Raw genomic sequence first — 24852 nt, 5'->3', positions numbered from 1 at the left:
TATTATCTAAATATTTTAATATTAAAATTTTATAAAACAACATATAGAAAAATATGAAAATATTACGAAATATAATAACAGAACAATACGAATCACAGCAATGCTCCTGGAAATAGTATTCACAAATAACAAAAACTTTATAAAGTAAACATCTGGAAGTCTTGACGCTAATTCCTCAAAATGTTTTGATTACTTTTTCATGGAGACTCAAATCTTATTAAAGCTTTTTCTTTTAACTTGTTTTACCCATTGAAGGTTTCGCAGTGAAAAAAAAAATGATTTCAAAACTAGCACTGTTGATTAAACATAGAAACAGCACACATGGTGATCTTTTTTTTTAGTTTCTCTTTTTAGGATTAAAAAAATTTATAATGACAGAAAATACCAATAAAACATTTCCTGTTCATTAGTATTGTTTGGTCTTTGACAAAGCTTGCTTCTTATTACATATATACTAAAGATAAATGATAAAGGAAATATGAAACTGTGTTTTCTGAAACTAATTGGAAAATTTATGAAAAATTGCACTTGATGGAGAATGTGATGAAAAATGTTGAACATTGTGCTTTCAATGTTTCTCTGTAGTGTCAGTTTTAAAATTAAATTAAAGTACCCTTCACAATCATTCATAAAACACATATCAAATTTCAAGAAAGTCTTAAAAACAATTCAAACCAAATAGCACAACATAATAAAACCAATTATCATTCCTACAAAGTTTTAAAGCTGACATTTGCAGTACAACTCAGTCATGCAAAATTTTTTGTGTTCCATGACCTAAGTTTATGTTAAATAATTTCTATTTATCATATTAAAAATATAATATTCTTTCACAATTACTGATACATATCCAATAATGACAGAAAAAAGCAAGATGTTCAAGGAAGCTTGATACTGTAGATTCATTTATTTTCATGGGTACTAATTTTATAGAATGAGGAAAAATTGAATTTTTTGGAAAGTTTGATTTTCCTGATTTTCTAAACTCTTGCATGCAAGCTTTAAGTAAATTTAAACTTTGTCAAAACAATGTGGTTTAGCTACGCCTAGGAAATTCACAAAAACTGGTACCCCATAAATAGTAATTAATCCATAGTAATGGATCATGGTTGTAATTGCACATCTCTTTAAAAGTCTTAATAGATATGTATGTTTACAGTATATGTAACAATTTCTTTCTCATATGCTTAAAATAGGTTACCCTATAATTTCACCTGAAATGCATTGTCATAAGTAACACCATATAACAAAGACCAAAGTCCTCGATAATCAGTTAATAATCAATGACAATAAAAACAAAAATTCAGAATTTAATAATTTTAATTAAGCACTAATTATAAAAAACATTTTGCATGTAAAAATTTTTAATGGGGAACAATGTAAAACTGTGTAGTAATGGCAATCTTAGTTGTTGAAACGGCTTATAATTTGTGAATTTGAAAAAGAAAAAGCTTCTGAACCACACCATTTAACAATTTTAACCGGTTATTATTTTTTTTCTTCAAAAATCAGAATGTTTTATCAAAACATAATGGTTTGGTGCCACAGGTGCAAAGTTTTATCTTTATCTTTATAAATAGTTTAAATAGACAGATACAAACAAAAATAAATTTTCTTTTTCTTTCCTTAGATGTGGCCAGTCGCATGTGGTCAGATCATATCCTAAAAAAATGCCATCTTCTATTAACAAAAGTACATAAAACTTCAATCAACTATCAAGACAAAGAACAACAATAAACTCGCTATTCACTTGTTTACTGGTTATTACTTAGTAAATTGATATTGATCCACAGCATATCTTTTTTAACAGTAAAATATGTGTTTAAAATCCAAGTCAACATTAACATTTGAGATTTACCACACATGATAAGATATTCAATTAAAAACATGCATATTTTTCACATAGTTAATTACTCAATAAAATAAAAGTATGTATATAAATATTTGGAATGCAATCATTTCGTACCATTTATCTTTTAAAGCTATTGGAGAAGGTAATAAGTAAAGAAAATACAACAAACAATTTTTCCCACTAGAAAAGCCCAGTAGTCTTCAAATATAATGATTCATAAATGCTATAAAAATTCTAATCTACATGTAAAGCTATTGTATGGAGCACCATTATTTGTACCAATAAATGCAATTCAATGTATTGTGCAAACTCAAGTCCTATAAGATGTGATAGGTGTCATGACAAAATTTTAGTCAAGTTGAAAATTCAAGATTATCTTTACTGTGGATGCATTTATCTTTTTAGATTGAGGAACACATGTATTTTTGTGGTTATTTGAATTTGTGGTTTTGTCAAAGTCTACATACATTTTAATAGATAATGTGTAATTCTTTGTAAATTAGAATTTGTGGTTTTGTCAAAGTCTACATACATTTTAATAGATAATGTGTAATTCTTTATAAATTAGAATTTGTGGTTTTGTCAAAGTCTACATACATTTTAATAGATAATGTGTAATTCTTTATAAATTGGAATTTGTGGTTCCCATGTAATCCATGAAAACTGGTATCCAAAGAATAACAATGAATCCACAGTAATAAAAATAGTACTAAAATATCACAGTCAGGTAATAAAGTATACTTAAGTTACAAACATTATTATATCAATAGTGATAACATTACAGAATGATAAATGACCTGCATTTTCTTACAATAGTTACAAGTTCATGTGAATGTTAACAAAGTGTTATTTATGATTCAGGAATCTAATAAGTATGACTAGTTCAAAATGCCTCAAATGCATTCTTTTTCTTTTCTTTTATCTTTCATTAATATATAGGCCTTTAATATTTATTTACTTTAGGAGAACCAGCCCATATAGGTTTAAACTGAACTAACCCATACCAAACACTAGCCCAAACTTCAATCATAATTCTTACCCAATACAAACCCTGTCTGAATTGTTACGTACAGGGTCCCCTAGAGTAATCAGAAGCCCTCATATATGTCTTGATATTTTATTGTCTCATTTCTCTAATAATAGAAACATAAGTAATAGGCTTTCATGACTGACTTTCTAATGATATGTAAGTATATAAATGTTTTTTGCTTTTATGGACAATTTTTTAAACTTTTAGATAAAGCAAAAAGGAACTTGTGTTGATAAGAAATATAACACTGAAAAAAAAATCAGCATTTACACTTATCTGTAACTTCAATTTCATTATTTTAAATTAATCATATCATGGGGAAAGTTTAATGAATTTACCACAGTGCTCAAGAATTCAAAAATATTTTTCTCAATAATATTTTGACTAATAATTCAATGTTCTCGTACATCTATTGCTTCATTCAGACACAACATCTAATTGTTCTTGTTCCTCAAAATAATCTCCATCAACCTCTCCATTTTGTTTTGATTGACTTTCCTCCTCTTCACCCTCCTTTTTCTCAGTGTCTTTTTCACTATCCACAAAACCCACTTTTTTCTCTGACCCTGTAGAAGATTTCCTACTGTCACTTATAGTGTCCTTAGCAGTTTTACTTCCATTTTTACTTGGCCTGTGTTTCCTTTTTGGTTTCCTGTATGCATTCCAAACACGAATTGTTTTGTCCCAAGAACACGACACATACTGAAATGTAAATGTGTACTACTATCAGAAAAAGTAGGAAACATCATACCATGACAAATGATTATCTTGGGATACTTTTATAATCCTGGTACTTTTGTTAACTAATTAGAAAATTGTGAGTCTTTTACCAAGAAGAAAGGACATATAGGGGTAAATTCAGTAAATAAATATACGTCATCAGGGACCGCCCATTTGGGGGAGAGCTTTCTGTCTAAAAGTGAAGTCATGTGCTCTTCTGATTGGTAGATAATGTTTGTAATAAATATTTTATGGTAGATGGATCAAAACTAGAGTTGAAAAAAAATAAAAAATAAATGCTGAATGTACTATTTTTTTCCCCTACAGGGTTAAAAAGTAATGGGGGTCAGTATAGGAATTCAGTGCGAATCTACATTGTTTGTAAACAAGGCCATGTGAATGCCCAAAAATGCCGCATGACCCTATGTTTTTACTGTTGCAAAAGATAGGGCTACATTTGTACTTTCATGAATGATATATGAAAGTTTTTAATTTCTAAAGGTAAATCAGGTATAAATTTATTTCCACACATAGATTAGCATTAAAGTCAATGGGAGATTTTTTTACTGAATTTACCCCTATAGGAAAATATGCACTTTTTCACTGTACTTGTCCAAGGCCACACAATAATCACAAAACTCATTTCCTGTAAATGTTAATGTAATGGAAGGATTTTGGAACCTTTTGAAGTTGCTTTTTACACAAATTTATATCTTTAACTGCGGCTATCCAGGATGCACTCGGTGTACTGTGAGAGAAGCATGGAGTATATGGTAAAAATCAGTTTTTGTGTCCAGATTGAAAGAAACAATAGAAATTACACTTGAGAGTTATGATATCAATGAAAGGCATAAATATTCTCCCCATTTACATCATATTTTGCACATATTTCTCCTCATAATGTATAAAATCATATGAAAAAAATGGATTACCTCCCTTTGACATAGTGTGTTTTTTTTTTTTTAGCTGTGTTCCCCATGTTAAGTTGTAGAACAAGTGTTTAATAAGCACTTTTCTAGTATTTTAACACTCGAATAATCTAACCGCATGAAGGTATTCATTTATTTTTACATAACTCATTGCGTTTCTTTATTTAAAGAATATACTAGACAACTTTTCATGATAACATGTCCTTCATCTATGAAACAAGTGTTGAAATGTTTGTAATTGGATTTTTATGTTAAATTATGGCTTTTAAATATTCTAAATTGTTACTTGAATCTCCCAAATGTAAAGTTTGGTCATACCTAATCTAATTTTTTCATATTTGGCACTTTTTTCTACTTCAGTTCTGGCTGTCTAGTTTTGGCGAAGAACCCATCCTGATGTTGGGGTAACAGGAATTTCTGCAGAGTGATTGTCAATGACATTTTGTGAAATTTACAAGTAATTAAAACACAGATTTAGTATAATGAAACATAATTGTTGTTTTGTTTGGTATGATACTGCTTAAAAAAGCCTTTGAAAAGTCTTTTTGTGGTCTTTTCATGGTATTTAATCAAAAACCTCCATATAAGGAAAAATCTAACTAAGAGTACACCAAGACTTTAGTTTCTAGATGTACTTGCAATACTGGTCAAAGCAAACACAGAAAACAATTCATATTTATTAAACATAGTATTTTACACCATTCTTTTAAAAACAGTCAATGCGCAACTTTATATACCAAATATACATTGGCCGCAGTATGGGCTGTAGTATAAATTTTGCTCTATCTTTACAAATTCAGCATTTATGAAGGTTGTATTGAAACTGGAACTTGGAAATTGGATACATTACATGTTTATTACAAAAAAAGTTGGAAAAGAAGTAAAAAAGTCCCTTATAGGGGTAAATTCAGTAAATAAATATACGTCATCAGGGACCGCCCATTTGGGGGAGAGCTTTCTGTCTAAAAGTGAAGTCATGTGCTCTTCTGATTGGTAGATAATGTTTGTAATAAATATTTTATGGTAGATGGATCAAAACTAGAGTTGAAAAAAAATAAAAAATAAATGCTGAATGTACTATTTTTTTCCCCTACAGGGTTAAAAAGTAATGGGGGTCAGTATAGGAATTCAGTGCGAATCTACATTGTTTGTAAACAAGGCCATGTGAATGCCCAAAAATGCCGCATGACCCTATGTTTTTACTGTTGCAAAAGATAGGGCTACATTTGTACTTTCATGAATGATATATGAAAGTTTTTAATTTCTAAAGGTAAATCAGGTATAAATTTATTTCCACACATAGATTAGCATTAAAGTCAATGGGAGATTTTTTTACTGAATTTACCCCTTTAAGCCTGTTTTTGTCCCAGAAAAAGGCTTTTGTGAACTTTTGAGAATTAGTTTATTTACAGGTAAGGATTATACATTTTAATTAGATCACGGTCAAACTAAAACATCACTAGTTTGTTTTAGCATTGGTATAAAAATGAGAGTTAAAATTCATTGATTTTTTAGAGACAACAACAAATTGAAGATAAGAAGTTACTCTGAAGCATGATTTGACAATTCTAAGTTGACATTTTAACTGGATAAACAACAAGCATTCCGGGAGTTTAGCATGGCAATATATAGTCCCCTACCTGTTAAAATTCATTATCCCTAAATAATGCTGACTTGATCTATAAATTGTCAATGTGTAAACTTTATAACAAATACCAAGTAAATATCTTCAAGCATGACGAAAATTTTTTATTGAAGAGGATTTATCTAAGGACCCTAACTCTCCACAAAATCATCACACAAGAACAAAATTTGAACTTGACCTATAACCTGTAATGATAAATCAATACAAAAAATATCAAATCAATATCTTTAAAGAATGAAAAAAGTCTGGAAAAGTGCTGGACTGACAGACGGAGTGCAAACCTCAAGTCCCTTTCCACTTTGTCAGTAGAGGACTAAAATACCTGAAGATAGACCTACCTGATTTCTTTCTGTTATATGCATGATTGTTCTCACTGAATCTGTATGACCTTCATTAGTCTGAACAAGCCTATAATTCTCTGGATCATATACCCTGAATATAAAAATATACATTAAATATCATATTTCTATATTAATTGGCACTTGATTAACCATAAGATACAACAAGTATCAGATGACACACAAACCAAATCTGCAATACAATTACATAATTTTTAAATCTAAAGATTGTAAAAGATATATCAACCACAACCAAAGAAATGTCTGATCTGTGACTACCTATTACAGTTCAATAAATAAACTAATCATAGATACCAAGACTAAATTTAGTATATACGCCAGACGCGCGTTTCTTCCACAAAAGACTCATCAGTGACACTTGAATCCAAAAAAGTTAAAAAGGCCAAATAAAGTAGGAAGTTGAAGAGCATTGAGGACCAAAATTCCTAAAAGTTATCAGACCATACAAAGTGTTTGTAACAACAATTTGTCAATCTTGGTCAAAAGCTACCCAAAAACAAATTATGTCATCTGTAAATACCTTAACATCAATAGAATACAAAATCTAGGAAACAGACGAGAGTAAAATTACAACTTTACATAACTCCCTTAATAATTGAGATTAAATTTGGCACTCTGAACAATATAAGGTTTCTGTCGATTTTTTATATATTTAATTCAAAATAACTATTCTGTCTTGCATCAAATTTTCTTTTATGGAATTTGATATAATTAAATAGCAAACTTCCTGCATAGCTCTTGTCAATTACTTTAAACATTTAAAAAATATTCAGATGTTACTGTTAAACATGAAAAACCCAGCCACATTCCTGATGTGCCTGTCCAAAGTCAGGAGTCTGTAGTTCAGTCAATGACATTGGTTCAAGTCTGTAATATTTCTTTTTCAAAAATTGTTTTGTTATAAATTATGTCTTAAGTATTTTCAACTGAAATTGTTTCATTATTTTCTTGCAGGGCCTTTCATAGACAATAATATGGGTTTTTCTCAATGTTGAAGGATGAACGGTTGCCTTTATATACTCACATCCATTTCGTCTGATTTTTGGTTAATAGTTGCAATCATTGGCGATCATACCACCTCTAATTTTTTTTAAGACTTAGTGTTGACCCCTTCTGACATACATTACCTGATAAAATTTTGAACACCAACTATTATGCATCCATTGATTTGATCTATACACATACAGCTAACAGCACCTTGTGCTGACAATATTGCCTCACATTTATTTAATCCATGGCCAGCCTGTAAATAAATAGAAAAATAGAATCATTGCCATACAAAAATATAGTTTAATATTTCATTCATCATTCAACATTTTGTTTTGATTTGAATTAAAAATTGAATGCTAATTTAACCAGATGCTCCACAGGGTGCAGCTTTATACGCCTGCAGAGGTTGAGCCCTGAACGGTTGGGGCAAGTATGGACACAACATTCAAGCTGGATTCAGATCTCAATTTGGATTGTGATTAAATAGTTGACACAGCATAGGTTTCTGACACAGAATGAATGTGGTCTAATGAACTTCAACAGCATAGTGAATTGCTCAAAGGCCAAAAAATTTTTTAATGCTTTGGTTTTTGAGTTATAAGCCAAAAACTGCATTTTACCCCCATGTTCTATTTTTAGCCATGGCGGCCATCTTGTTTTGTTGGCCGAGTTACCGGACACATTTTTTTAACTAGATACCCCAATGATGATTATGGCTAAGTTTGGTTAAATTTGGCCCAGTAGTTTCAGAGGAGAAGATTTTTGTAAAAGATTACTAAGATTTACGAAAAATGGTTAAAAATTGACTATAAAGGGCAATAACTCCTAAAGTGGTCAACTGACCATTTTGGTCATGTTGACTTATTTGTAGATCTTACTTTGCTGAACATTATTGCTGTCACAGTTTATCTCTATCTATAATAATATTCAAGATAATAACCAAAAACAGCAAAATTTCCTCAAAATTACCATTTCAGGGGCAGCAACCCAACAACGGAATGTCCGATTCATCTGAAAATTTCAGGGCAGATAGATCTTGACCTGATGAACAATTTTACCCAATCAGTTTTGCTCTAAATGCTTTGGTTTTTGAGTTATAAGCCAAAAACTACATTTTACCCCTATGTTCTATTTTTAGCCGTGGTGGCCATCTTGGTTGGTTGACCAGGTCACGCCACACATTTTTTAAACTAGATACCCCAAAAATGATTGTGGCCATGTTTGGATTAGTTTGGCCCAGTAGTTTCAGAGGAGAAGATTTTTGTAAAAGATTACTTTAATCTACGAAAAATGGTTAAAAATTGACTATAAAGGGCAATAACTCCTAAACGGGTCAACTGACCATTTTAGTCATGTTGACTTATTTGTAGATCTTACTTGGCTGAACATTATTGCTGTTTACAGTTTATCTCTATCTATAATAATATTCAAGATAATAACCAAAAACAGCAAAATTTCCTCAAAATTACCATTTCAGGGGCAGCAACCCAACAACGGAATGTCCGATTCATCTGAAAATTTCAGGGCAGATAGATCTTGACCTGATGAACAATTTTCCCAATCAGTTTTGCTCTAAATGCTTTGGTTTTTGAGTTATAAGCCAAAAACTACATTTTACCCCTATGTTCTATTTTTAGCCGTGGTGGCCATCTTGGTTGGTTGACCAGGTCACGCCACACATTTTTTAAACTAGATACCCCAAAAATGATTGTGGCCATGTTTGGATTAGTTTGGCCCAGTAGTTTCAGAGGAGAAGATTTTTGTAAAAGATTACTTTAATCTACGAAAAATGGTTAAAAATTGACTATAAAGGGCAATAACTCCTAAACGGGTCAACTGACCATTTTAGTCATGTTGACTTATTTGTAGATCTTACTTGGCTGAACATTATTGCTGTTTACAGTTTATCTCTATCTATAATAATATTCAAGATAATAACCAAAAACAGCAAAATTTCCTCAAAATTACACATTTCAGGGGCAGCAACCCAACAACAGATTGACCGATTCATCTGAAAATTTCAGGGCAGATAGATCTTGACCTGATGAACAATTTTACCCAATCAGATTTGCTCTAAATACTTTGGTTTTTGAGTTATAAGCCAAAAACTACATTTTACCCCTATGTTCTATTTTTAGCCGTGGCGGCCATCTTGGTTGGTTGACCGGGTCACGCCACACATTTTTTAAACTAGATACCCCAATGATGATTGTGGTCAAGTTTGGTTCAATTTGGCCCAGCAGTTTCAGAGGAGAAGATTTTTGTAAAAGCTAACGACGACGGACGACGCCGGACGCCGACGGACGCCGGACGCCGACGGACGCCGGACGCCAAGTGATGAGAAAAGCTCACTTGGCCCTTTGGGCCAGGTGAGCTAAAAAAGGTGCTTGTTTTCACTGAATGATAAAGATTGTTTTAATTTATCAGTTGGTAGTAACAGTGAATATACATTGTATATTGTATAAAACAATGATTTAAGTTGATTCAATTACTATTCTGGACAAAGAAAGATAACTCCAATTGAAAATTTCTTGTTATTGCACAATATTGTGCAATTAGATATTTCTTGCTATTGCGCAATACTGTGCAATTGAAAATATTTGCTATTGCACAATACTGTGCAACTGAAGATTTCTTGCTATTGTGCAATACTGTGCAATTGAAAATTTCTTGCTATTGCACAATACTGTGCAATTGAAGATTTCTTGCTATTGCTGAATACTGTGCAATTGAAAATTTCCTGCTATTGCACAATACTTAATATAATACTTTTGGATCCTGATTTGGACGAACTTGAAAACTAGACCCATAATCAAAAATCTAAGTACATGTTTAGATTCAGCATATCAAAGAACCCCAAGAATTCAATTTTTGTTAAAATCAAACTTAGTTTAATTTTGTACCCTTTGGACTTTAATGTAGACCAATTTGAAAACGGGACCAAAAATTAAGAATCTACATACACAGTTAGATTTGGCATATCAAAGAACCCCAATTATTCAATTTTTGATGAAATCAAACAAAGTTTAATTTTGGACCCCAATTTGGACCAACTTGAAAACTTGGCCAATAATCAAAAATCTAAGTACATGTTTAGATTCAGCATATCAAAGAACCCCAAAAATTCATTTTTTGTTAAAATCAAACTAAGTTTAATTTTGGACCCTTTGGACCTTAATGTAGACCAATTTGAAAACGGGAACAAAAATTAAGAATCTACATACACAGTTAGATTCGGCATATCAAAGAACCCAAATTATTCAATTTTTTATGAAATCAAACAAAGTTTAATTTTGGACCCTTTGGCCCCCTTATTCCTAAACTGTTGGGACCAAAACTACCAAAATCAATCCCAACCTTTCTTTTGTGGTCATAAACCTTGTCTCAAAATTTCATAGATTTCTACTTACTTAAACTAAAGTTATAGTGCGAAAACCAAGAAAATGCTTATTTGGGCCCTTTTTGGCCCATAATTCCTTAAATGTTGGGAACTTGGGACCAAAACTTCCAAAATCAATCCCAACCTTCCTTTTGTGGTCATAAACCTTGTGTTAAAATTTCATAGATTTCTATTCACTTTTACTAAAGTTAGAGTGCGAAAACTGAAAGTATTCAGAGGACAACAACGACGACAACGCCAACATGACACCAATATACGACCAAAAAATTTTCAATTTTTGCGGTCGTATAGGCTGATTTTTGGCCACAAATTACAGGTTCATCTAACGAAAGATTTTGAACACTTTTTAAACACTAAAGTGTCTATTTCAATTCAATTAGTTTAAATGAAAGATTTTAACTGATTTAGTCATTAAAAACGCTCCGAATCAAGCTTAAATATGAATAATCTATCAAATAAGCCAAAAATTGTCACTTTTTTTATTTGTTTTTGGTCAAAAATGAAAGTGGCCACATCCTTGTTCATCCTCAATCTTTATATATGTTATGTTTAATCATCAAATACAACTGACATTTCAATATTAAGAATGAACACAAATGCTTTTATTTTTGACAAAAAACATCTAAAAAGTGATAGATTATTCATATTTAAGCTTGATTCGGAGCGTTTTTAATGACTAATTGTACTTTCAAATGAATAATTTAAATTTTACACTTTAACAATTTTGTAAAACTGCTACATTTTGGGGCTAACAAGGAGTCTTACTGGTGTAACACCACTAATTTGGGCTCCTGCCAGAAAGCACATACCGGTACTAGAAAGTAGAAAATATTTAACACAAAATAGTTCCTACGCATGATTGTAACTTTCAATATATGTAGAATATTAGGTTTTTTGGCATCAAATGAAAGCTGAAGGACTGGTGATCATTGTAGAACACTTTTGGACTTTAATTTTGAATATTTCAAAAAACTGTACCAAATTCTAAAAAGAGGGTACATTTTGTCTGTTTGTCAGATCTCAAGTACTTGTTTTGGTACATTCTAAGTTCCGGGAACCAGTTCTTTCTTATATGCCATTAAAGGTATGTTGATTTTTTCAGTACAAGACACCATAAAGTGTTGCTTTGAAATGCAATGATTGCCACTTTATTTGAACTTAAAACAAAAGAGGTGTGCCTGCTTGAAATGAAGGAATTTAACATAGAAAGCAATAGGACCATGAATTAGTGGTGTACTTCCTACTGGACCTACTCCTTTGATGGAGATGTTAAAGCATGGACCTGTTACAAGTGTGGAAGCACTTAATATTAAAAATATGTGCAGTTCAATGCTTTTACAAATAAATGTTTTGTTGTATTAAATTAAATTTTGGATATTTTTTTTTTAAATTTGAAATATTGTCTCTCATGTCATGTGATATTCCTCAACCTAATAAGTGGATTATTATAGAATTAATTGCATAACAGTGTGGTCGACAGTAAAACGTTTGTAGGTTGTAACTTGTTTGTCAACGGCTATGATTTTATGCTCACCCAGTCTGTCAGAGGCCTTCCAGTGGGGACTGAAATATTCACTTGTTACACATTCCGATAAATAAAATGAAACTTTCTTTTTACAAAGCTTGAAAGGAATTTGTTTTAAATATTTATTATAATCATCACATACAATCGTGTCATTTATAAGAATAATAATGTTCAGAGATGATATTATTTAATAATAATAAAAAAATAGGTTTATCCATTGTAAAAAAAACTATTAAGCTGATGGGGTTAATTCACAAAATATCTCATTGATTAAGAGCACAACTACTTCTACGGTGTGATCATTTAAGAATGGCCTACTATTTATTCAATGCGTATACATGTGGGTTTTGTTTGTGAAGAGTTCTGGATAATTAAAAAATCATTTGATTTCTTTGTTTAATACCATAAAACGATTCATTCTTTCAGACATTTGTCACTTTGCCTTATCTTCAAGTCCAACACAATTTCTCACGTTTCTTACAAAACTTATATTCTTGTGATGTATTCTTTTGTTGAAAAAAAAATGTATAGATATAGATAGATATAGGAAGATGTGGTATGAGTGCCAATGAGACAACTCTCCTCCCAAGTAATAATTCATAAAAGTAAACCATTATAGGTCAAGGTACGACCTGCAACACGGAGCCTTGGCTCACACCGAACAGCAAGTTATAGAGGGCCCCAAAACTACAAGTGTAAAACCATTCAAAAGGGAAAACCAACGAGAAACGAAAAACACATATGAACTACATAAACAGACGACATCATGGATTGTAACTTTTAAAGCCAATTAAGTAAAAAAAATAATCTGAAAGAACGTGCGATATCATATTAGGAAAATTGATGGTCAAACCATAACAAAAAATCAAGCAAAGAATTTCAAGTATTCAACCTTTATAGCTTGTATATAGATTATGGACTTTCCGAATTGATTTTCCTCTGAGTTCAGTATTTTTGTGATTTTACTTTTTGCTGTTCGGTGTGAGCCAAGACTCCGTGTTGAAGGCCATTTTTATTTATTTTCAAATTACAAAGGTTATTCCTGATTAGTATTTTTAATTATTTTATGTAGGCGTTTAGAACCTTTGGTGACCTCACAGTTTAAATTTCTATGATAAGTACGTCGTGAGCAGTGGGCATTACAGACGAACGATCACCTAATTTTCCCCAGTCAATGAATGGCCATAGCTACACTGTTATGAATTTCATTCTAAATAATATGCTTCTGTAATATAAGTGAGTGTATGGAATGTTTACATTTTTAATCAATGAATGCATACACATTTCACCCAGACCTAATTGTATACATTCGTGGTACAAAAAGCACAAACAGAACTTACCCAAATCCTGATTGTTGCATCATCTGAACCAGTTACCCAGAATCCTTTGCCATGAGGATTCCATCGAACACATGTTATTTCTCCTTCATGACCTTGCAGTGTATTCTGTAAGGTCATCTTTGAGCCATCCAATGAAAACTTTCGGATATATACCATACCGTCTGATGATGAATATGCAAATTCATTACTGAAAAACAGATTTTTATCAAATATGAAATGCCTCATTAAATATGAATCTAGTTTAAACTACATTTACATTTCTTTTCTATTCTATAATAATAGAGATATGTCTGGCCCATTTTTCAATTTGATGGTATAATGCAAATAATAAATTAATTTCCATTATCAAGCTTTAGTACACCCACTATGAATGTTCAGAACTCTTTCCAGTAAATCTTGATAGTAATTGTGTGCAGTTGGTGTTCAGTAGATCAGCATGACTATTTGAGAGCATTCTATCATAGATATAGGAAGATGTGGTATGAGTGCCAATGAGACAACTCTCCATCAAAATAAGAATTTATAAAGGTAAACCATTATAGGTCAAGGTAGGGCCTTCAACACAGAGCCTTGGCATATTTAATTACAAATGACTGGAAATGATCCAAAATATGTGCACAGTGTCTCCATTATTCTGTTAACATATGTGTAATTGTACAAAAAAAAGTTCGATGTTAATAGTTCTTATTAAGAAATTAGTGATTATCCTCAACACATTTGACACTTACTATTTTGGAGAGAAATCCATTTCCATGATAACACCATCACAAGCTAGCTCTAAGTTATCTACCTTTGGATCAGGTGCTGTGTTTCTAAACGTGTCATGAAGTCTGCAACATATATTCCAGTAAAAATAATTTACAAATTTACCAATTACATCTATTCTAATTTTAATTTACTTGAAAAACAAAAGGCTCCCAGGAGCCTGTATCACTCTTGTGGAATTTTTGCCAAAAGATAAACAGATACAATGAAAAAACATCAATTATAATCGATCTTGACATTTTGAGCATTTTTGCTTCGGTCAGATTTTCTCAATCTATACTGATTTTCAAAATATAAGACAGTTAATGCAGTATACCCTTATGTTCTATGTTTAGCCATGGCAGCCTAGTTATAAAAAGATGTGGTATGAGCGCCAATGAGATTGTTGACTGACAAAAAAAACAAAAACAACCACAAACTTTATACAATAAGGATCTATCACCCCAAATTTTGAACTGCCTCATTAGTTCAAGAGGAGATTTTTGAAAAAGTTTACAACAACCTATAAAAAAAGATGACGGACACAGACACTAAGTGATGTCAATAGCTCATGTGGCCTTGTTAGGTAGACATTTGCTCAATTGTGTAGTTTCAAATACTTAATCCTTCTTATAACTAAAGAATTTAGGGAAGTACCTTGTTTTGTGTACACCCTATTTATAACTAACATGTCAATAGACAGAGGATGAATACAGATGGTTGTTTAGCATCCAGTGGCAAATTGGATGCATATTTAGTTGAGAATATGTTAATCTGATATAAATATGAACCATGCTTTGTAGTAGAATGTGTTTGCTTTTATAGGCTTTATATAAACTTAGATATTTCGGTTTGAACATTTCTAAAGAAGGTGAATCCAGAAAAACTATATTAACGGTTCACTTGCACATACCTTCCTTTTTCTAAATCCCATATGCATATTCTGCTGTCCCAACCACCACTTAGCTACAAAGATAAAGAAAAGTAATTAAAACAGGACTGAACAAAAATAAAGTAATGCTTTATATTATAATGTGTACAATATACTAAAGTATCTACCCGAAATGAAGAAAAAAATTATATAACAAAAATGTAGAATGAGCTGTGAAACAAAAACATAGAGCCACAAATAATATTACAATATATATTCAAAATGGTTTGCATATAGTTCAAAACTGCTGAAGACAACGACATAAGCAAAAAAAAACCAGTTATAACAAGTGCTAATTACAAATATTTTTTAATTCTGCAGAAAAACAATTAGTTTACAGAAAAGTTCAGTATTTATTTTTAAGTCAATTCTGCATTTATATCTAAGAAGAATAACATTAATACAAACTAGATAAGTAGAGTCTAGTCCATGTTCTCTCCCAACAACAACTAAACTGGTCACACAACTAGTGTGTTCAGCAAATACAGATTTACAGATAAATCCTGCCACTCTATTTGTCACAGAATCATTGTCCTGTAAAAAAAATACACATAAATAATTCCTGCTACTCTATTGGTCACAGAATTATTGTCCTGTAAGAGAAAGCTATGTATATATACAAATATATAAATGTTATCAAAGTAAAAAAAGTATAAAATGAGAAAAACTTAATCAATTAGAAGTGTTGATACCAAATGAATGCAAAATGGTTGGTCCACAGAATTAAAATCAGGAAAATTATGCACTTTTTGTTGATAAGTCTTTAGTTTTCTATGATGAGTTTTGTAGGCTGTAGTTTTATATAGTCTTTCTTTAATTTCCATGGTGTTTTTAGTCATTTTTCTACTTACCAGTTTGAATGTACCTATGGTATTGTAAGCCCTCAGAGGCAGATTTAGGGGGAGGGAGACCAGGGGACCCCCCCCCCCTTTTTGGGAAAAAATTTGGTTGCTTATATAGGGAATCACTGAAGTGTGGCTGGAGCGGGCCCCTCTTAGGTCAGTCAGTGGGCCCACACTTGTGAAAATTTCTGGATCCGCCACTGTCCCTCTTTTTATAAATAATTGTTGCTATTACTATAGTACTAACGTTGAATTTTCTGTTCTTTGGCAGTAGTTCTGAGTCAGGATCTAACAGTATACTATACTTTTCAATTAGTTTATCCAAATCTTCTGGTTTCATGTCCTTTAAAGCCTTAACAGCATCATCATCAAATCCCCAAATGTCTGAATATATAAGATACTTTTAATAAAATCACCAACAAAACAAAATCTTTAAAAAAAAACAGTGTAAGTAAAGATATATCTAGATCCATGTTAATATCCTATTTACTATACAATGTTCCTTACATCATTCTTATCAAAGGTAATAAGAAGAAAAACTGTATCTATATAATTAAAGAATTAGCACTTTTGAAAAATATATAGATATAGTGGTGTTTATTTAAATATATATACTATTGAAGCTCGTTATTTTTAAACAGTCATCAAATTTATATTTTTTGCAAACTTTGAAAATACATAATTTTGTGAAGAAATTCCAAAAGGACATAAATTTAGTGTTTGTAGCTGTTCAACCATTTTAAAGACATTTCAAGCCACTGAAATATAAGGGAATACTGATAATTGCTTTAAGAATTTTCCATGTATATCTGATAAAAGCTAGATGAATTATTCCAATCAATGCAATGATACAAAATTATAATTACATTCTCTGACATCAGGGTTACAGGTTTGTATGAAATGTTACAAAGCATTAAGCAAGAAAACAGCTTTTCAAGTGGATCACAGATTACATCAATAAAGCTATTTGGAAATTTTATGTAAATATTAACTTTGAACTATAGAAAAATTGCACTTTTTTAACCAGAAAATTCTATCAGATCTTTAAAACCTCACCCTAAAAAATTGGTAACGAGTCATTAGTAACAATCTACCTTATTTGAAAATTTCATTTACATCCATTACAATAATAATAACCTTGCTTCAAATATCAATATTAGAAGAAATATCTCAAATTAGAAAAAAAGCATTATACAATAGATTATTCAAATGGATGCAAAATTATAAAAGAAATCTGTGTATATTTGTTTGAATGGGTAAGTAGTTAGATCATGCCAAAACACATTTTTCATTAATGACCAGGCAGGATAAAAACTTTATGATGCATTTTAAACTATAAACTTGAATATTAAAAGTAGCAGTTGTGAGAGCAAGAACAATATCTTAATGCTATCTGACATGCAACTGTATTTAAACCACGAGTAATGAACCACAAACATTCTGTATGGTTTCTTTGTGGGAAGCATGGAACATGCAGTTAAAACATGTGATGAATATGCAAATTTACTTACAAATAAAATCATGAATATGTGTATCTACTTACAAATATTGCTATCCTCTGAAGCAGCTATAATATAATCTAAATATTCAACAAAGACAACTTTCATTATGGTAATTTTCTGGTCATCTTGGGTTGATGTCTGAAAGTACATTGTAGTTGAGGCCAATTGTTATGGAATGTTTTAACAGTTAGTCCAATTAGGGACTTATGCTAATGAAATAAAATTACAACTTTGTTTCATATCAGTTTACTTGTTGAGGTGATGTCTTCAATATCTTTTATTATTCATTAATTTTGTTTGAAAACATAATTTTTAAGCTCACAGCGAAAAACAATTTTTTGAGGGACTGTTACATGGACAATGATAAACTATTGCCTCTACAATTTTATATTAAATTTCAATACCCTTGGTTGATTTTTTTTCACCAAAATGGTTCATTTATAATTTTGAAAGTGATTTCAGACCTGCCTATTTGCCTATTAAATCTAATACAAATAGACATCCCTGATAACCTAATTGACTGTCAAACTGATCACATGACTTGTTACTTTTAAAGTGTAAATAAAGAATGGGAATTTGTACCCCTAAAAAAGAAGGAATAATAGGGATATATTATAAAATTGTAAATAATGTATTGTAAAGTACTCACATGTTGAAGATTCGGTTTATTATAAGCATAGTGACTTTGTACATTTTTAAAGTTGACTTTTGCAGAATCTACTTTGATTGGGTCCAATGGTTTCAGTGAAGATGTTTGAGATAGTTGTTGTTCTAAAATTAATTCCCTGGCTTTACTGCCTGCCTTCTTCTTCTTTTTAAGCTGTGTATCACTTATTTGGTAAGGTTCATTACTGTAAAGCAGAACTATACATATTAGTATATTGTTTTGAGTGACGTAAAATTTTAAGTTTTGTTTTTTGTTAGTCAACCACCTTTCTTTACCACCAAATTGAATTCTTTAAATCGACAATCATGACAAAGAATCCAACCTTTCGAACATACCTTTGTTTTCCTCTTAAGACTGCCAGCATTGAATGTACAAATTTTTAGATAGAACGTAGGTCTTTATTGTGAATTTTCCCCAACTAAATTTACAGGATAAAAGTTTACCAAAATAATTCTCATCATTGAAAATGGAGATAACTTTATGTGGAGACCATTTGTGATGATTATATCATAAATACTTACATCTAATATATGTTATATTTCAGTTCTAATAAAAAAAAAGTGAAGGAAAATATATTTGACAGAACTCTCATGTTTATAGCAACTGTCATAACTGTTTATATTTGCCTTTTGTGTCCTGTATACAACAATTTACATCAACGGAAGAGAAGAAATAGTCAAAACATTAGACCCTCTGGATTGTTTTGTCACCCTCAACATTGATTCAGCAGTTTTGAATAAGTATAGAAAGGAAGTGACAGAAAAAGCTCACATTACACTTAGCCAGTGAAAAATAAATAATAACATCTGATTATATACATTATTAATTACCTGTACATAAAATGATTAGATTGCATTCTCTCCCATTTCATTATTACACCCTCATGGTCTCCACTAAATATCAATATTGGCACCTTCTTAGCTGCAAAATATCATTTACAAATTTATAGCAATAAAAAAGCTGAATCAAAGCACCAAGGGTGCTATAGGCAGTTAATCAAAAACCCAAAGGCAAACTTGGCCAAGTTCAGATAAATAGTGTAAAGAATTAGTGAAAATATCTGTCTCAGACATTGTTCTCAGCTATTTCTTAAGTATCAAATAATGCTTGTACAGTAATGTTAACGCTTTGCAATCCTACCAGTTTCAAAAGTTATTTCGAATTTATATTTATAAAGATTCAATGTCTGAGATTATGCGCATACACTGTCCCATGTTAGGGGAGAGTTTTGTGCCAGTTAAGATGTTTAAGCCGCCACATTCTGTATGTAACAAATGTACCTGTCCATAGTGAGGACCCACTAATGTGGTGATTGTTGCTGTTTATCATATTTATTTTTCATAACTGTTTTGTACATTTTTTTAAATTTTAATTTCTTGTGTATACTTCTGATTCTAGTATGATGTCCATTATCACTGAAATAGTATACATTTTTGTTATTATGTTAAGGGGCCAGTGAAAGCAAGCCTGCAAGCCTTTGGGTGTGGGAGTTTCTTCCTGCATTGAAGATCCATAGGTAACCTTCAACTGTTGTCCGCTCTTAGATCAGGTTATTGTCTTTTTGACAAATTTCCAATTTTCATAGTTTCATTCTCAATTTTATTAACGTCTCAAATTATAACTGAATTTAAATATCTTAAATACGGTTTAACTGTCTTCCATTACTAATATCATAACAATAAAATCCACTTTTATTTAAACTTTAAATAACTGTAATAGTAGGAATAGAAAAACTTGTTTGTAACTTCAACTTGTTGAAAACATAAACGTTTCTCGAGCCTCGTTAGTCGTTAATACCTTTTTATCGTATCATGCGACTTCTTTTCACATCATTTGCATGGGAAAATTGTTTACCAGCATCAAGTTGCTGAAGGAACCGCATAGAAATGATTCAATAACACTTTACTAGTGTTTAAATGTGAAAAATTATAAATAGAAACATCAAAAATAGTTGTATTTTTCTGTATCGGAAATCGAAAAGTCCTTGTAAATCAAAAACAATTACGGTGTAATACGCGTCACAGATTCGGACTTAATATTTAACAAAAATATGCGACTTTGGAAATTAAATAATGCCGTCCTTTAGAAAACAGTTGTTAAAGTTTTAATCTCTATATTTATTGAAGCACATTGAGGTAAATCAAAGCACATGTAGTATTATGTAACACCAAAGTGAAACAATCTTGAAATGACCCTGACATCGACCAATCAGAAAATTACAACAACAATTTTATTTGACAAGCATGAAGGTCATCTACGATATAACGGAATAATATTAACAAGAATATAAATGAGCATACATTTAAGATTACTGAATTAAGATGATTTAAATAATCTCAATCATTTCAGACAAAAAAACGAATAAAATAATTAATAATGTACCTATGTATCATCAGAATCCTCCCATTTTAAAAGGTACGTAAATTTCATCTTCTATGTAATTTGAAATTGCCACCAACTTATATCAGCTGATTAATAGACTACTGACGTATGTAATACGTATCAATGACAAACAATATTCCTACGACTTTTGCCATTTGGGAAATGTAAAAGACTCATCTTTATAGATTTTCGGCGATCAAATATTTCATACAAATGTTCTTTGACATATTAGCCAACAGCACATGGGATAATAAACTATAGAAGGATTTCTAATGAGCACTACTTCCTATGTGCAACTTCAGCATTTTTGGGTGATTCTACGACCATTTCAGGTTTTTATGTTAATATTTTTTATATTCCAGAATAAAAAATATGAAAAAAATGTCCAATTAGTTATAAAAAACATGATAGCCAGCCAGATAATAAAAGTGGCACATATTTCAGCAATTATTGTGTAGAACATAAATCTAGGGTGCTCGCATAAAGCAGCTTAACTGCTTAAAAACGGCACACAAGAGAAAGGTATTATTCCAGAAAGAAAAACAGTCATTACTTTAAAGTTCCTTTGTAATATTGCAAAGATTGTCATGAATATTTATCAATTTAAAAGATATTAAATCTATATCATCAAGTGATACATTTCCTTTTTGGAGATTGAATGCTAATCTAGTAACAATACTCACTATAACATAAACTTTCTAGTGGAGATTTACACTTTAATGCAGTTATACAACCAGATGTGTTATACTTCCATACTATCAGATGCCGTCTGCTCGTACAAGCTAAAAATAAAATCAAACAAACCTTATTAACATATGAATGATGAAGTAAACTGTTACAAATATTTACACTGATTTGGTTTTCTACTTCAATTTGGCAAAGGCAATTTTTGTACTTTTGACAAAATAAGATTGTGAGATGAAAAGTACCAGTCTAGTATCCAAATGTATTCATTTCTAACAACCTTGAAATATAAGTCAGACACCTCTGGCCTTTTTTTTTATATCTTGTATCATTTTTAATTTTAGTTCGTTTATCTATTTCAGAGTTTAGTATGACATTTATTATCTCTGTACACATTTTTGTTTGGAGGCCAGCTGGGATTTTTTTCGCTGTATTGAAGACCCATTGGTGACTTTCAGCTGATTTCTGCTCTTTGGTCGGGTGGTTGACACATTCCTCGTTTCCATTCTCAATTTTAAAGAGTCAGAAAAATATCAAAATTGATTTACTGTAATTAGGGAAAAATCTATTCTATAATGGAAACTTCTCCAATATTTGGAAATCCTTGATTTAATTTATTAATTTTATTTTTTTCCTTTACCAATTTCAGAGCTTTTATTTTCTAAGACAACTTGTCATATAATTCCTGGTCTCTTTTATCTTTGAAATATTACGAGAAAATTAAAGTAAAAAGCAATACTTTACATGCTCTAAAAAAATCTAATGCAACTTTGTTTAAACAAATGTAGCCAACACTTACCCACAACTTCATTCAATTCATTAAAATACTTTAAAACTTGTAAAGAATATTTTTCTTCCTCCTCTTTCTGAAATGTCCCAATAAATTCTGAAACCTGCAACAATAAAACAAAAGTCAGTGAGACAGCAACCTACTCTTTGTTGATGAGATATTTAATAAATATTACAAAAATTGATAAAACAAAGAAATAAATCTTGCGTAAATAGTAAAATATCAAAAACTTAATACTTATGACTCTTTTTACTTACTTTATCTCCAGACTTTGGGTCAAACAATGTGGCATATGATGTGCCACCAGCCACCCACAGTGTTTTGTTCCTAGGTACATAACATATTCCTGATACTGTTGCCATGAAGTTGTCCAGTCTATGTACCAAGTCTAAATCTACAGTCCAGATCTTTGCTGTTTTGTCAAATGATCCAGTGATTACCCATGTGTTATTTTCGTTGTCTTTTGCCATCAGTAGACAAGATATTCCAGCATCATGAGCATGGTGATTTCTAAAAAAAATGAGCAATCACTTTGACAAAAAACACATTTATAATGCCTAATCTAACACCAGAATAAGTTGACACAGATAATTTGGGCTTAGGATTTTAGAATGTTACATAATTTGCTTTTGTATTTCTGGGTTTATTTCATGCATGCCAGTTTTGAAGACTGGAAACTGATTGATTTTTAGTTTTTATATTGTAGTGTGTTGTTTTTTGTTAATAGTCAATATAATATAAGCTATATCCAGGTTAATCTTCAATATAATATAAGCTATATCCAGGTTAATCTTCAATATAATATAAGCTATATCCAGGGTAATCTTCAATATAATATAAGCTATATCCAGGTCAACGAACAATAATTTTCAAATATATATATATACAACATAATGATGATTGTGGCCAAGTTTAGGAAGATATGGGTTAATTGTTTCAGAGGAATATATTTTTGTAAAAGTTAAAGGACTACACAATGAAGATGGATGCCAAATGATGATAAAAGCTCTCTGGGTCAATTTTGCAAAAGGACCAGGTTAGCTAAAAAGTTATTATGATGCTTAAGAGTGCTTAGGTTATTTCATACAAACTTTGTTTCAATTTAATGGACGACTTACACTTTTGGATTCTTTCCATCTTCACTCCTCACAGCTGATATATCATACTTTATTAATTTACCGTCATAACTGTAAAAGAAAATAACCTAAATGTTATTTTAAAAGTATGATATAACAATTATAATGGTAAGTAAAATTAGTATAATGATAATACCTAATTATTTCCATTCTTAATCTGTAAAACATGAGGATTGTTGTGAAGAGAATCAAACTACATTACTGCATCATAATCAATCTTGTATATACAATGTAGATCTATACAACAATATAATTCGCATGATGTTTGCACATCTACAAATACTTGAATGATATTGGTAAATGACCACAACTTACCCTGCAGAATATATTTTGGAATCCTGCCAAATTATACTTCTTACTATATCTTCATGAAGTTCAAAAATATTCACAGGATGTAAATCTATGATATGACCCATCTCTTTACCTGAAAAAATAATAAGTTATTGCCTATTATAAATATGAATTTTGAATCTATAATGAACAATCATGTAGTACGTACAATGTTTAAATATCCCTTAATATTTCAGTGGAGAGGAAGGCATTGGTTGTGAATTTGTGAAAGATGTAATGGCAAGACTAATACGATTTGGAAACCGTAGAAATTGAAAGGCTTACATAATAATAGACAGAAAACGCTGAAAAAGAATACAGACAAAAACATTGATTTTATCAGAAATAACTTTGTCTAGTACCAGTAGTATAGGACACTTAATACAGACTGCTTTTCAAAAATAATTCTAAATTGTAATTACCAGGTTTGAATTATTTGCTGGGGTGACACATACAATGTAAAAGGATGTATTTCTACAGGTATATTTTAATCCTTTTTGTGGAAATCTTTATAGAATGTAATGTCTTTGAATACTTTTTCACAATTTAAGGTCGCAATTTGATGAATATCAGTGTAAAAGACATTATCTACCAGGAACTTGTACCTTTCTACACATAGTTTGCTAAGGAATGTAGGTTCAAAGAAGGAGAATACCATTGTCCATATTTAACTTTCTGAATCTAATAAACTGAAGCTTGAATTTCACATAAATTATGCGTACAAACCAAAGAAATGTGGCTGCTTAAAACACATTTCATCATTTATATCATGCTATATCAACAGAACAAAATGAACCAAAACCAACACATACTCACCAAATACTTGAAAAAGACTGACTAAATTGTAATATTAATATCAAAATATTGTACCGGTAATAGTAAAATTTTTACTTTTTGATTATTTAAATTTAACATATCATGCATATATTATCTTTACCTTGCCATTGTTCCTACATGTACCTTCATCAGAAATGATATTATATTTTATGTTTTAATTTTGCTAAATTATCATTAAACTGAATCATTATAGTTTCAGACTTTTAAATATTTATGC

At 30.7% G+C, this 24852-nt stretch overlaps 1 protein-coding gene across 1 annotated transcript in view; it reads right to left on the bottom strand.

Annotated features, from left to right (window-relative positions):
* LOC143073540 (uncharacterized) overlaps window positions 1-24852 on the bottom strand; it is a 31660-nt gene continuing 6808 nt past the window's right edge. The window contains exons 5-20 of the mRNA XM_076249178.1: window positions 23784-23892; window positions 23451-23519; window positions 22590-22842; window positions 22342-22435; window positions 21542-21640; window positions 19307-19397; window positions 18459-18660; window positions 17851-17947; window positions 16555-16691; window positions 15874-15999; window positions 15448-15500; window positions 14519-14620; window positions 13791-13977; window positions 7663-7778; window positions 6515-6608; window positions 1-3584 (exon numbers count right to left, since the gene is read on the bottom strand). Of these exons, the coding sequence (XP_076105293.1) occupies window positions 3300-3584; window positions 6515-6608; window positions 7663-7778; window positions 13791-13977; window positions 14519-14620; window positions 15448-15500; window positions 15874-15999; window positions 16555-16691; window positions 17851-17947; window positions 18459-18660; window positions 19307-19397; window positions 21542-21640; window positions 22342-22435; window positions 22590-22842; window positions 23451-23519; window positions 23784-23892 (2114 nt within the window). The 3' untranslated portion in view covers window positions 1-3299. The remainder of the gene's footprint in view (window positions 3585-6514; window positions 6609-7662; window positions 7779-13790; window positions 13978-14518; window positions 14621-15447; window positions 15501-15873; window positions 16000-16554; window positions 16692-17850; window positions 17948-18458; window positions 18661-19306; window positions 19398-21541; window positions 21641-22341; window positions 22436-22589; window positions 22843-23450; window positions 23520-23783; window positions 23893-24852) is intronic.

The sequence above is a fragment of the Mytilus galloprovincialis genome, chromosome 4 (assembly GCF_965363235.1).
Source record: "Mytilus galloprovincialis chromosome 4, xbMytGall1.hap1.1, whole genome shotgun sequence".
NCBI classification, from domain to species: domain Eukaryota; kingdom Metazoa; phylum Mollusca; class Bivalvia; order Mytilida; family Mytilidae; genus Mytilus; species Mytilus galloprovincialis.
This window is presented reverse-complemented; position numbering and strand designations above follow the sequence as displayed.